We start from the raw sequence: 14822 nt of genomic DNA on the forward strand, positions 1-14822 counted from the left end.
ACAACAAAAAAAACCTCCTCCCATGATAAAACAACATTAAAAATACATCCCCCCTGCCTCAATCTGAGTCAGACATATAAAGAAGACAATGGGAAGGAAAAGAAAGTCCCACATTAGGAACATACGGTATTTATAAACAGTGGGCAGAAAAATTATGGACTAGCTTTTCCATCCTACATTCATGACTACAAACACTGCTGAAACATTCCACAATATTAACTATGAGAGATCTGGAAAATGTTCCAAGCTTAAAATTGCAGTGGCAGCTTTTGTGGGTATAATTTTCACTTGAGGCATGTAAAGACATGCTGTGCTGCCATGGTCTCTTTCACTTCCCAAGCACTTATTTCACCCCTAGGGTGGGTAAATAGGCAGTTGACTTCCTTGAGTCTTAAAGGCAGTTTAAGACAAACAAAACAGTTTGTTCTTCCAAGACTTGTCAAGTTTTATCAAGAGATCCTGTGCATCTGGTTATGTGATGGATGCTAATCTGACAAACTGAGTCTCACGATGGAGGTGAAGCCACAGTACTGAGCTGTAGCAGGCAGCCCACCAGGTAATAGCACTTCTTTAAGTAAGCCTTGCTTAAAGGTACCCTTCTCTCTAGTTGAAGCGCAACACTGAGTTTTTCCCTCCCATAACACTAGATAGGAAACATCTGGTTTAGGATCCATCAGATTCAACTGGCTGTATCTTCTCTGAAAAGCTACATGGGTCAAAGCAGTAAATGTAACTCAAGGTACAGGTTAGCCTGATATTTGGGGTTGACCTGATCACAGTCAGACTGAAGTATAACTCAGATGACCAAAAGTCAGCTGTGTTCTACATTCAGCACTGTCCCACACTGCCGGACCAGTAGAGCTGGCAGAGGTAAGACAGAACACAATACCAGCTGTAAGCATGAATGGGATTGAGGATGCCTGCCCAGCAGCCGTGCAGTGCTTATGAGAGAGCATGGAAAAATAGGTGGTTTATCCAATAGAGTTACTGCAAGAAAGCATCTCTGCATGCTTAACAGCAAGGTGTAGGGAAGAGAAATGGTTTACCTTATAAAACATTTATAAAGGAAATGTAACTTGTGTAGGAAGATCAAACTTTTGGGTTTTTTCCCCTCTTTACAGTGAGAAGGAGGTAAAAAGCATAGTTGGGACTGCACAAATGGTAAACGAAGCAAGGCACAAATCCCTTTCCCAGTAGTATCTTCTCTCATGATGTAGGGACACTGAGGAACCTCTTTTCACTGTCACAGGCAGTCTACAAAGGGTACTGACTTAGTTCACCCACACACATCAAGCTAGTGCCTTGAAAGGAAAGGTGAGGAATTGCCACCATTTGCCAGATGTCCAGGTTTCACCCAAACAGTCCATGGTAGCGTACACAAGCCAGCAAATACAGCAAGCTGTGTGACAGCATGAGGATGAACCAATTGGGGTGAACCTTAAGCTCAGTTTGTGAAAACATTTCAGTGCCCTTATGGTGAACTAACTATGGGTTTCACCATATGAGGATTACGACACTTTACTGCATTCTTTCTCAACAGTAGTTTCATGTGAATCAGCACAAGTCCCAGATTAAGCAAAGCTGGTGAGCCAGATGCTAGTTTTACTGCATGAATGCTTTCTTCTGTTCAAGTAGACCCCACTGTATTTTTTAATTAAAATGGAGAAGAACCTTTGTCACCAACCAAACTCAAAAAATGTGTCAATCTGTCCTGGCCATATAAGTGTTAGAGACCAGACCTACTGCAAACCAAAACCAGGAGAAATTAACTAGTGCTGCTGATAATACAACACATGTACAGCAGCTGATTTTTTTTTTTTTTTAACAACATTGTATGTACTGGACTTTACCCTTTTGTGGTCTTTTTAGATATCTTCAATGTTTTCATAAAACCAAGTGTCCTCTGAGTGATGTCCATTTCAATGAGATACTCAGATACCCAGCTTAAAAATGAAGAATTCCCATTGTGGCCACAACTCAGCAGAGCCTGAATCAGTTTGTTTTTCACTCAGTTAATCCCTGACAGTGTTATAATGTCACCCTCAGGGCAGCTGGCAATACATTTATGTCTTCTGAGGCTTTCTTATGCCTAAAGCAGTTTTAATTGATCATGGATGAAAACAGTGTTTCTTGAAAGAATACCAAGCAAATAATCTTCACAGAGGGCAGCTCTATTTTAAGAGCTGCAGAGATTCAAATGAAGTTTATTCCTGTGAATGAAACACAAAAGTAAATCCATGTACACCTTGCCTATAACACGGTACAGAAATAATTATTTTTGCATTCCTGTGACCTATAGAGAAGGGAAATTACTTAAGTAAATCTGAGCATGGCCAGTCTCAGCTGAAAAATTATGAGAATGATCAATTACTTCAAAAGGAACAAGAAAGAAAAGTTGTACTAGGCAGCAAATTTTTGTCCCATATACCTTGGAGGTGGTTTGTAATCACATTCAACTTTGACCTTTTCAGTTTAAAAGTAGTTGTTTAAGAACCTTTTCAAGGAAATGGAAAGAGCTGAGTGTATCTGTGGAGGAGTTAATTGCACTATAAATGTAAGAAATACACAGAATTAATTATCTAGAAATTACCATCTATACCCATTAGCAATAAACTGAGACGAGATGACTAGCTCTAACTAGAAATAAAACTTTTAGATGGCTCAAGTAAGGCAAAGCAATTCTTACTGTTAATTTCCTTTTTTTCAATTACACACATACTCCAGTTTGGAGTGGTGGTGGTGTATCTCTTCATTCCACTACACTGGAGCCATTCCAGTGGCTAAAGCCACTGGGATTTCTTCAAAAGTCTCCTTCCAGACAAAGTTTAAAATCACTACACCTTCACCATTTTTCACTTGCCAGCTGCTTTTGGGCACCATTAAACCACATGTTTTTCTTTAGATCTCGTACTCCTTATAACATTGTAGTTATAAGGAGTGTATCTCATCTTGTGTATCTCCCAATTATTTTAATAATTTAAGATTCTCATTCCTCTTCCTACTAAACACAGAGTTGTTTCAACTCTAGTTTAAAGCCACTGGAACAAGACTGCAATCATTTAATCCATAATCTCACTCCAGCCTCCCTCTTTCCTCACATCTGACTTTACCTGTGTATCTGTAAGTTATACCCATTCTATTCACTGATCTGATAACGCTCGATGTTGACTTCAAGCTTCTCTTATTTTGAAAAATGCAACATTGCCTGCAGGGTACTCATACAACTTCCGCAAAAATAACATTCCTAACTTACTGCTTTGGTAATGCTGCCCTATTTTAGCCCTTCAGTGACTGCTTTCCCTGTAAAATGTAAATGTTATTCCTTTCAGAGTCCTTCATGTCCTACCTTCCTTACACACTCTTGTTCACTAAAATGTTATCTGCAATTATTAACCAGTGACAATAATCTCCATCACTCACTTGATAAGTCTTAAAAAAACATTTGGGGTTTTTTTCTCTATGTTGCCCACCCCATAAATATACACTTTTCTTTTCATTGTCTTCCTTTAATTATATTTCTTACCTTCTGTGATGCCACCAGAAAGCCTGATAATTATTAGATTAAGTGTGATGAGTCCACCATACTGCATGGTACTATTTTCTAAATTGCTTCTTTACATTTTAATCCATTTACTGTACTGAGCACTTATGTCCTGCTATCACTCCTGTTCTTTATTTTTACTGATTTGTTTCTGTATCTTTTTATGTTTCCATTGTGTCTCACATAGTACAGTCTAAAAATAGTGATTCCATACATTACAGTACTACCAACACTAAATAATAATACTAACCTTGATTGAGTTGAGGTAAATTAGGACATTAGGAAATTGTCTAAGAAGAAAGAAGCAGGAGGACATGCACTGTCTCCCTGGAATGGTATCTAAAATTCAAAAGAGAAATACAAATTTGTAGAATTTAAAAACACATGGTAATGGAAATCACTGCCAAGATTGCTGGCACCTCTGAGAGCAGCTAGTTTCTAAAAATAGTGTGGCTTGCCTTTTCAGGCAAAGGACCATACTGGAGGTTAAGAAAAAAACATTTGTTCATCTTGTCAACTCTCTCTACTGCATCCAATAACTTTTGCAAGGCTTTGTTCAACAGCAAACTCTACAGAGACAAATAACAATTTTACCTAACAGGCCTTTTCCATTACACAATTTACATAGTATAATTTTACCATCAATTATTCTTACTCTTAGGAAATGACCCTTTATACAAAGCCTGAGTTTGCTATTCTTACACCATTAGCCTTCTTTGTTTAAAATTATGTTTTTCAGTTATCCTTGACAAAGAAACTCTATATATTTTAATTTTAGTTTGAGTTAGAGAGTAAACTTGCTGTACTGAAAATACTGTTATAAAAAGGAATTAATACAGGAACAGGTAAAATACTAAGCGATATCAGACAGTATGGAAATTCATGTCCATGCATGTGGATTACCACATTGCTCACAAGAGGTAAAGCCGTAAATACGTTAGACATATCAGTTTGAATGAGCATCACTCAACTTTGCTGCTACCAATGTCATCATAACTTTGTTGCAACCATGTTATGCTATCACCAACTCTGACATTGCAAGCTGTGCTTCTGAAAACTATCTCAATGCTTTTTTAAATATTCTGAAGTAAGCTTACTAGACTAATTTTTCTAAGACCCAGCTAGCAGACATGGATGAATTCAGGTAGCAGCTGGGAAGGCCTAAATGGAAGTGATATCAAATCACTACTATTCCACTACATCAAGTGATCGTTAGAAAGGATGCTGCTCTGTGCAGTTTGGAAACGTGACAAGGGAGAAGATCCTAAGGCCACCAATACCCCTGAGGTAATCTGCTCCTGAGTATTGGTTACCATCAATCCATCCACATCAAAAAATTAAAACAACTTCTCTATATAAAGAAATTTCATGGAACAAAAGACCAGTATTTTAACTCCATACCACTACACAAAATTGAGCATTTAACTGGAAAACTGTATATTCTCCTTTAAATATAATAGGTAGTAATTATTCCTGGAAAGCACTATATAAGATGTCAAAATACATTTCATAGGAAAGCAAAATAGTCTCATTTTTTATCTTTTAGCACTAGGATATACTGAGCTTGGATGCCCTGTCATTTCCATATAGAGACAATCAATCCTTATCTATGTCTGAACCATACCATTCAGTTCTCCAACTTCAGAAGATTATTTGGTTATTTGTGAAATAACCTGTTCACTTGGGAGCAGAAACTGGCCGATATATTTATCTGTCTTTTTTTACATGCAGGTATAGTTTTCATGACAAATATATGCCGTCACCAGACAATAACAGAAACAGTTTTATAAAAAAGAGCCAAGAAACATTGATTAACAAGACTAGAGATAAGTCAAAAATGCCCTTCTTCTCTGAAATTTGATTTTTGAAGTTCATAAAAATCACAATTTATTCTGAACAAAATTTTAAAAATGCAAAACATGCAAGAAAGACTTAAAACTGAGGATGCATTTTTAGTAAAAATGAATCACAGTAACAAAATATTAGAAACACAATATTCCCATAAATAATTTGAGTGTTTCTGAATTTTAGTATTTATACTTCTGTTCACATTTTGGCGGAAAGTTTTATTATCCCAGCACACCATCCCCCATATATTTTACCAAAAGATTCCGTTAAAAAACATCAAACAAGTGAAACCATCTGTGTATCTCATACAACTCAGCAATGAATACTACCTAGTGACAGAAAAACTAGAATTTTCTAATTCACCCCACGTGGCTCGTGCAGAAACAGAAAAAATTTGAAAAAAATCACTTGAAAAAATTACTTAGGGTGACTTAAGAGAACCTCAAAGAAAAGACTGCATGAAGTTCAGAAGAAATATTTCATTCCTCTCACCCAACATCAAATATGCCTGAGTTGGTCCTAAAAGAAGACCACTGAAAACAAATGGGATGCTCTTTTTCATTATACTTTCAGTGGTTTTGGGTAGTTTGTAAGACTTATGCTAAGCACCAGAAACACTGCATTTATTGGGAATGTTAATTTGTTTTCACTGATGTTCCTCTTGCCCCATTTCCTTCTTAAAAGAAATCTGTTTAATTTCTCATCCAGATGAGACCCTAGCAGAAGAAAATGAGAACTAACTATAAAAATCTACTTATATCCTCCTTCATAATGTCTGTTCTATTTCACATCATTAGAATTAAGAATTTTTATCAAGCTTAAAAAAACCCCAAGCTGTTGTTCGGGTGGTATGTCTGCTGCTAGAGAATGAATATTGACTCCTACACTCCAGGTGCTTCTTGGATGTTTTTTAGTTTTTGTTTTGTCTGTCCCCTGTTAAAGTACACAACATGAAACATGAGATAAAATGTGTACATTTAATAGAAATTACTTGCACATTAATTCAGTTTACTTCATATTCCTTGAACCTCCAAGGCAGAGATCTAATTAAGAAAAGCAAAGGGCTTAATTGATGACTACAAATGACTTCACAAATAAATGACACTGTGTTCTTCCTAAACTCCTGTTGCTGCTTTTCTTAATGCAGTCCATGGGATTTCTACGGGTAATAAAAGCAAGTCAGAAAAATATTCCACATCTTCATTTTAATCCATTATTTTTTGATAACCCACATTAAAAGAAGAAGTCTTGTAGACTGTTGTGGTTTAAACCCAGGTGGCAACTAAGTACCACTCAGCTGCTTGTTCACTCCACCCTCCTGCCCCCTGAAAAAAAAAAGTAAAGTTTGTGGGTTGAGATAAGAATAGTTTGATAATTGAAATAAAATATTATTATTAATAATAATAGTAATGAAAAGGGAACAGGGAGAGAGAGGAATGAAACTCAGGAGAAACAAATGACCCAGAATACAATTGCTTACCACCAACCCAGCCCCTCCCCAGACCACAGTAAGCTCCTCCCAGCCAACTCCCCATGGTTCATGTACCGGGTATGGTTTTCTATGGTATGAAATAACCCTTTGGCTCATTCAGATCAGCTGTCTGGGCCACGCTCCCTCCCAGCTTCTCGTGCAGCTCCTCACTGGCAGAGCATGGGAAATTGGAAAGTCCTTGACTTTGCAACAACTAAAACATCACTGTGTTACTAACTTTATTCTCATACTACATTCAAAATGCAGCACTGTACCATTCTCTAAGAAAAAATTTAGGTCTATCCCAGGCAAAACTGGAACATAGGCCCAGTTGCAAGAAAAGACACAACAAAGGATTTCCTTACTCTAGCAAAAAACTACCTACTTCTGTATTACAAATCTGCAAAGCAGTTAAGCAACTTGATAAAGACCTTAAAGGTCCTTGGAAGGACTAGCTGGATGGGAAGTGCTGAAGCATGATGTACACACTTGAACAGCATGGCTGGCTACTTAGGAAAAGCCCAAGTATAAAACCAGCAAGAATTCCGTTCTCTGTTCTAAATCCAGCAAAACAAATAACCACAAGTATTCAACATACTGGCTAATATGCTAAGTTACCTGAAAACATAAGAACTGTTACTTTGGATCCAAGGTTTGTCTAGTTCAGAGTTTGCTGGGTAAGAATATACAGCTATAGAAAGAAGACATTCTAATTTCACATATAATACATACTGTGGTATGTAATGGCACTTCTGCTGAAGTTTACCCCAGCTTTCAACAACACTGAGGACTTAATCACTGCTGAAAAATTTGTGTTAAAAAGCCAATGGCCTTTTCATCTACAACTTTTTTTTATACATTCTGGTTCTCACAAGTTTCTCTATCAAATAAGTTACATTATGTGAAAAAGTAGTTAATGCTGTTTATTTTAATTGTCTTAAGTGATAATTTATGCCAATGTTCTTTGATTTTTGTATTGTACAGTAAATAATTCTTCTCTATTTCTCTTTTCCTTGTCATTTATGATGTACATAATCAAACTCAGTCATCATTTTTAGCCCATGTATTCTGCTTTACTTAATCTCTCCTTTTCACTTACTTAAAGAATCTATCGCCTTTCTTTGATCATCCTTGCTGTATTTAGTGTATTCTTTCTTGATCTACCATTTTTAAAAGAAACGTAAGAACCAGAATTGTAGACAATATTCAAGGAAAAGAATCACATCTGTATACAATGACAGTAATTATTTTTGTTTTCTCTTTCCACATCAATTCTTAAGATCCTCTTCAACTTTCCCAATAATTTTGCTAAATTTAATTTGCATATTATTACCCAGTCTTACATAGTCTTTCACATTTTTTGTCATTGTGGAAGCTTTTATTTGTACTACTATGGGTAATTTTGTACCATTGGCAAACCTACTTGTGTCATTATTTGTCTCCTATAGCTCATTAATTATGAATACAAGCCCTTTCTTTAGAGAAACAAAAGGTTCTTTCAAGTGTTCAAATCAGGTGCATTTTATCCCTTTCACTGCTATTTCCCTGTAAATTTTCTAATTTTCTGCTAGAAATGAGAAATGTTATTATGTAGCTTCTCTTAGGATTAGTACAGTGGGCATTTTTTGAGGTATTTGCTAACACGCAGATTTTGAATTTGATTATACTCAGATGACTGTAGTACAATTGTCATTTCATAATAAAATTTCTACTCAGGTGCTATGTAATTCAATATTGGTCCAGAGTTACCTGCTCACTTGTGCTTTCTCTAAAAAAGATAGAAACAAAAGGTTCATGCTGATTATTATGCCATGTAATGGCATTTATTAGGTCAATATGGGCAGAACAAAAGTCTCCAACTATTATTTATCTTCCTATATAAAATCTGTAACTTGTTCAATATGCCACTGTTCCTGTCCAGGCTTGCTGGTGAATGATTTGGCTTCAATATGGTGAGTTGCCTATCTAAACATATAATGGAAAAAAATATTATTTTACTCACTGATAAAGAAAAGATATTTATTTTGAGAGAAGTTTTCTATAATATTTAGAATCATTTGTCCACTGGCAAAATCTATTTATCTATATTTATGTACAACTTGTGTTTATTTAATGTACAATCCCTATTGTACATTAAATAGGAACAACATCCTACATGTTACCTTCCTCCTATCACATTAAAAAATATTTTCGTTTTTAGCTTCCTCTTCTAAAATCAGGCATTCCACTTGATCCAACTTCTTTAAAAACATCTAATATTTGTATATAAACACTTACATACTTGGGCTTCATGTCCTTGTTTTTTTGTTATATCCTACCTAGACAGACCTGTGCCTCTTCTATTTCCCATGTACATTTTGATGATCTCAATCTGTTACTCATTTAAGGTTAAACAAAACCCCTCACACTATTTTACCTTTAAAGGAATTTCCTGAACTGTGTGCTCTTCTCTATGGCAGTTTCTTCCCACAAACTTTTAAGAAGATGACAAAACAGTTCTTACATTGAAGTACCATGAGGGTAAGATGCTCACAGTACTGATGCTTCCTTTTACCTCTGATTGGAACCAATCCTTCCCATAGGCTCGTTTTTTTCAAGTAATCCACTTTCCTAAGTGTACTACATTTCTGTTGCCATTCCCCCTGCCCCAGCTATTGAAAGGCTGAAGTCTCAGCCTCTCCATTTTGCATATGAGTTTAAAAGTATTTCACAGTAAAATTCAGACTTTTGGCTTCCTAACAATTTCAATCCTGGGCTATATCTTCACAAGAAATCCTTCCCTGACTATATTTTCCCTGACTATCTCTGTATTTTTTTATCCATTTGTGCTCTTGTCACTCATCACACCTGCATAACTCTTACAGGCATTAAGATGTTCCCACTAACCGAGTCCTCCTCTGCTATAGTTCATACTGTTTCTTCCTTTTGCTGGGATCCCAACTTTGAAGAAATAGCTTCAATGCAAAAGGAATGAGTTAGGGAAATCTCATCTATGTAACCACTTCCAGCCTCGCAACATGAAATTCTCTGATGCATGACCTCAATAGTACCAGGGCTGCAAGGGGAACAGAATAGAATGGCTCACAGTATTTCTGAGTATTTCTTTCATCAGTGATGTCACTCTGTCTCTGGAGCTCCTTCTCTTTAGTCACCATGGACACAGGAGACAGCATTCACTCTCTGAGGACCATGAGCTGACTGCATCATAAACATGCCCAAATTACCCACCTAAAGAAACAATACTAAATGAAAATGCCTACAAAGGAAACTGGCAAGCTCAATTTAGTCTGAATTTCTATGTTACAACTACTGACTTTTTTTCATTTGGGGTTTTTGGTTTTGGCAAAGAGAAGAGAAAAGAAGAACTTGGTTTGGTCTATTATTGAGTAAATAAAACTAAATATTGAAACTATACTGGTTTTGGGGCATGGTGGAGGGTGGGTTATAATGTCTTTTTTTTTTCTCTTATTCAAGCAAGAAGTTAATCCCAGATCTTCCATTTACCCCTGTAGCCAAAGTTCTCTTTACATTTTTATAACCCTCAGTTTCAGAGCACGCTCCATGCTAGGACTCTATGTACTTGACAGGCTTTCATTAATGGTCCTAGAATTGTACCTGGGTATCTCTGCCTGTGAGGTTTCAGCCACTCACTTCATCTAATTAATTAGGCTGGTGTCTTCTGTTTCTCTAATGGGATTATTAGGCAAAGGCAAGCTGCCACAGAGTCTCTCATGAAGACTTGCAGTTTGCAGTACAGCCTTTTCCAGATGAAGTCATACAGTAAGGTTTGGAATCGAGACTTCTAATTTAAACTTTCAAATTTGTTTTAGACTTTTTGAAACGCATGCTATAGAAACAAAAGCCTAGCAATATTCCTGCTAACAGACAGCAGTTAGACACAGATATGATGGCATATAGTTGGATATTTTAAGATAGCTTACTTAATGGAAAAATAACATTTCAAACATACCACATTCACTGGCTGATTCCCCCACCAACTGGAAGAACTGTTGAGCAATTTTCAGATGATCTCTCTGGAAGAAGAGTAAAAGAGAAATCCAAGATAAGTTACAGGGTCGATGCTACAATACACAATGAAAATATGCTCTAAGGAACACTTAGGGAGCAATTAAGAGATAAATGAGGGCTGAAGCAAAAACAGACAAGGTAAATGTGTCATTCTGTGTGTCTAGGTAAAGAAGAACGCTGTACAAAGCAAAGAGGGATTTTAGAAACAGGATAGAGAAATTAAATTAATCTGGATTTACTATCAAAACCAGCAACAGGAATTTGCATTTCACTCATTCTGGACTGATTATTGTACAGGAGGTTAAGAGACTCAGAAATCCTACAGTCTAAATAAGAAATGACTGCCTCTTTCACTCCATTCCAGTTTCTACAGATCTGTTCACATTGTGTTTGTTGCTGGGGAAGCTGGAGAACCTCATGAGCTTTACTCACCGAGCCCATTTCTTGTCCAAGTGCTGCATTTACCACCCCTTTGAGGATGTACTCCTGGAAAAAAAAAGGTAAAAGGGATCAGAGAAGACATGGTGAAGATTTCAGAAGACACATAAAAGCCTATGTGTACATGATTTTCTTCATTAATTCAACTCTATCACAACTGAGTTTAGTAGGTAGCTGGTTAGTGTGGTAGTGCTTAAGCACAGTACTAATTTAGTCCCCCAAAATACATTCTACTTGCTAGGTAGTCCCTTCTACTAAATATGTTAGATGCCAAGGGGTGCTGTGTTTTCTGGTAAGTCTTATGGTCAAAGACAATGCACCAGGAGGAACATGGTAACATCCTTTCATGCCCTCTTCATCATCATATCACTAAGAAGTGCATGGTTGTTATACTAAAGCACAGATCCCCTTTCAAATATGCACATTGGTTAACCATAACCACTGACATCCTTGCTGCAAAATTCATAGTGCTTCTCATCAGGACAAATACGTCAAGAGGTTTGTGCTCTGTGGTCATGTTACTCCAGTGAAATTAGCAACAGAAGTTGAGTACCCTGTAACATCTAGTATGAGAAACAACTATAGTTTAATTCTTCTCTGAACAAATTTTTCTCAACATGTAACAGACTCTTTTGTCTTAACAAAATCTTATAATTAAGACTTGTATCTATAAATCTGTTTTAGTAGGTACTCCTGATAAACCAGGACGGCCCTGTTACAGAGGTAAACACCTTCTCTAAAGGAGAAGAGAGACATCTTTCAAGAGACCAACAACAGAATGTAAAGAAATATTCTGAGAATACTAGCCAGGATAGCAAGTAATCATTTTAGCACACCAACTGTCTTACAGAGGCCAAATTATTATCCTACAGACATTGCAACAAAGAACAAACTTGAGAAGTACTCAAGGAGGTTTTTACAAGTAGTTTTGCAAGTATTAGCAGGGAGTTCTTTAAAAGTGTGAGTGAGAAATGGAAAACAAAAAAGCACAAAGTTCAAAATGTGATCAAGAATTATTAGCCAAGTATATTGGGACAATATCCTACAATGGGAACAACAGCTGCAGAAAACCATTCAAGTAAGTTCTGCTATACTGAAAAATGCAAGAAGTGTAAAGTGACATCAGAAGACACTCCTCACTCCTCAGCACAGAATCACCAGATCTTTGTTTTTGAGGTTTTCCTTTTCCCTCCCTCCCTCCTTCCCTCTCTCTCTCCATCTAATTCCTTGCATACACTCATGAAAGGTCTCTTTTATGCCCAGCTATGTGACCTTTGGAAAATAAACAGCAAAGAGGAATAAATCAGACACTAAAGATGCTGGAACAGCCACAGAAGAAAATTACAGTAGCAGCCAAGGGACACTGTAGTCTTCACTCATGGCAGCCAAAGTGTGATGGGATTAGAAAATACCTTTTATTAAAACTGTTTAATCTAATCTAGCTCATTTTAATTTAAATGGCTTCAGGACAAATGATAGGAACATTTGAGCTAGCAAGTCTGAGGGATGAAAGCCACACCAGGCAGACAACCAGCTATAGTTGCAAGGGGGCTTTTACCTGTGCAGTAACGGTCCATTTCCCAAAATCAAGGCTGCACACAACAGAGCTGTATTCTAAGTTGAACCCAGGTGGTACAGTAATAAACAGGCTAAAGTACTCATATAGGTACATATATAATACTAGATGCATGCACATTAAATTTATTGTTGATGAAGGGCTGAAAACACAAGAGTTTTAAGAGTAGAAATGGGGCAAGCTGTCCTCAGGATACCAGTTTTGTATGTGGCAGATTTCTTATCAGTTTATAACCTCTGTCTTTATGTGTCATGATATCATTTTCCAATTACCTGTGGAGCTGTAGGTTCCAGGTCCTTAATCAGGTTATAAGCCTCCTGCACATCATCTGAAATGCCAGACATTAGAATGCATGACAACCCATAGCACACTGTATTAGAACAAGTCACTCATCCTCTACAACATTCCCCAATAGTCATAGACTAAGAAATAAACCATTTAGACAGGAGGAGAAAGGTAACTATAAATCATTGTGCATTTCTATCACAATGATGATAGTTTTCTAGAACTCAAATAACAAATACAGAGTGAGTAATAGCTTCTTTATTCCTACAGTTTTCCTAGTCGAGATGGTTTGGCCCCTTTGTTCATAATCCAGTGGCTGCCTTCTCAACTGTACAAGGTCAAAATAATAAATCCATAATCTTCCTGTATTTTGTTTTTGCATATTTATTTAGCCCTCAAAGAGAACAGGGTAACATGATGCTGTAGGGAAACTTCATCTTTTCCTTAGCAATATTTCAGCATCTGTCCAGCAGATCCTAATTAAAAAGGAAAAAGCACTACTAGTATCGAAGATTAAATGTGAAGTTTGAAATCTATAAATAACTTCATTTCCACACAAGAATTATATAAACTGAATAGATCCTAAACTTTCCCTGAATTAAAAAATACGTTGGCACTATGGTTGGCTTTGTAAATCAACCTAGTGAAGATCCTCTGTTACCGGCAAAATTGTGTTAATACAGCATTACACCAACTGCCCACATAAATTAGCCTTATCAAATAAATATTTTTTAGCCTTATCAAATAAATATTTTTTTCACTAGAACATACAATCTATGCAACCACTTAAGGCAATATGCACTGGAGCTACCAGGCTCCCACCCATCACCTCTGCTTTCTTACCTTGACTCCCTTGAACAGTCACATAGTAAGACAGCATTACCTTTGCTTTTTTCCTTTTTTTAAAAATATTTTTGGCTAGCTCAGGCTACCACCACCACAAAAAAAAAAAAAAAAAAACAATCCAAAAAACGTAACCCTTATTTTTATCAACACAGTATAGACCATCAACACAGAACTATGCTCTTCAGGCTCTGACAGAAGTGACTAGCAAATCTCATGGCAGCACATTACAGCAGGATACCAGCTGATCTCAAACCCTGTTAGAAATCACTATGCTGAAGAGTTGAAAAAACAGGATGCATGCTTGTGCTTCAATCATTCCAGTTCAGAGCATATATCATCAGCACAACCCTACATTTATCAGAGACCTTTTAAGTTTTGGAGAGACAGCTGTAGTCATTAGAAGTAAGAATTTCTCACTTTCTTAACCAATGTTGCTACCCTAGCAAGACTTAAAAATGAAAACTTAGCCAAACCAGATTCCAAATTCCCTTGATCTTTGTGCGTACACAAGTCATTTGTATATCATAGTAAAGTGAAGAACCTAACTAATGAAAATTACTGCAAAGTTAACAACATATGAGTAAACAAGACTGATTTTTAACTGATGCATGAGATGCACTTTGTTTCCATGTAAGTAGAACTTAATTTGACACATATATTATTATCAATAATACTGTTGTGCAAGATAATTGGTAATAGTATCAATACTGCCTATAGTGACATTGGCAACAATTATACTGGACAGAAAGGTGGCTGGGGACACCAGACTTGGATTTACCAGTGCCAAA

At 36.6% G+C, this 14822-nt stretch overlaps 1 protein-coding gene across 8 annotated transcripts in view; it reads right to left on the reverse strand.

Moving 5' to 3' along the window:
• The window catches only part of IFT56 (intraflagellar transport 56), a 56766-nt gene that overhangs the window by 19532 nt on the left and 22412 nt on the right, over positions 1–14822 (reverse strand). For 7 of the 8 annotated variants that reach the window (XM_068191475.1, XM_068191474.1, XM_068191473.1 and 4 more), the window contains 4 exons: positions 13176–13231; positions 11322–11375; positions 10831–10894; positions 3792–3880 (listed from right to left, as the gene is read on the reverse strand). In XM_068191475.1, the coding sequence (XP_068047576.1) occupies positions 3792–3880; positions 10831–10894; positions 11322–11375; positions 13176–13231 (263 nt within the window). The remainder of the gene's footprint in view (positions 1–3791; positions 3881–10830; positions 10895–11321; positions 11376–13175; positions 13232–14822) is intronic. The other variant, XM_068191478.1, reaches the window with a different exon arrangement.

This window comes from Anomalospiza imberbis, chromosome 5 (assembly GCF_031753505.1).
Source record: "Anomalospiza imberbis isolate Cuckoo-Finch-1a 21T00152 chromosome 5, ASM3175350v1, whole genome shotgun sequence".
NCBI classification, from domain to species: domain Eukaryota; kingdom Metazoa; phylum Chordata; class Aves; order Passeriformes; family Viduidae; genus Anomalospiza; species Anomalospiza imberbis.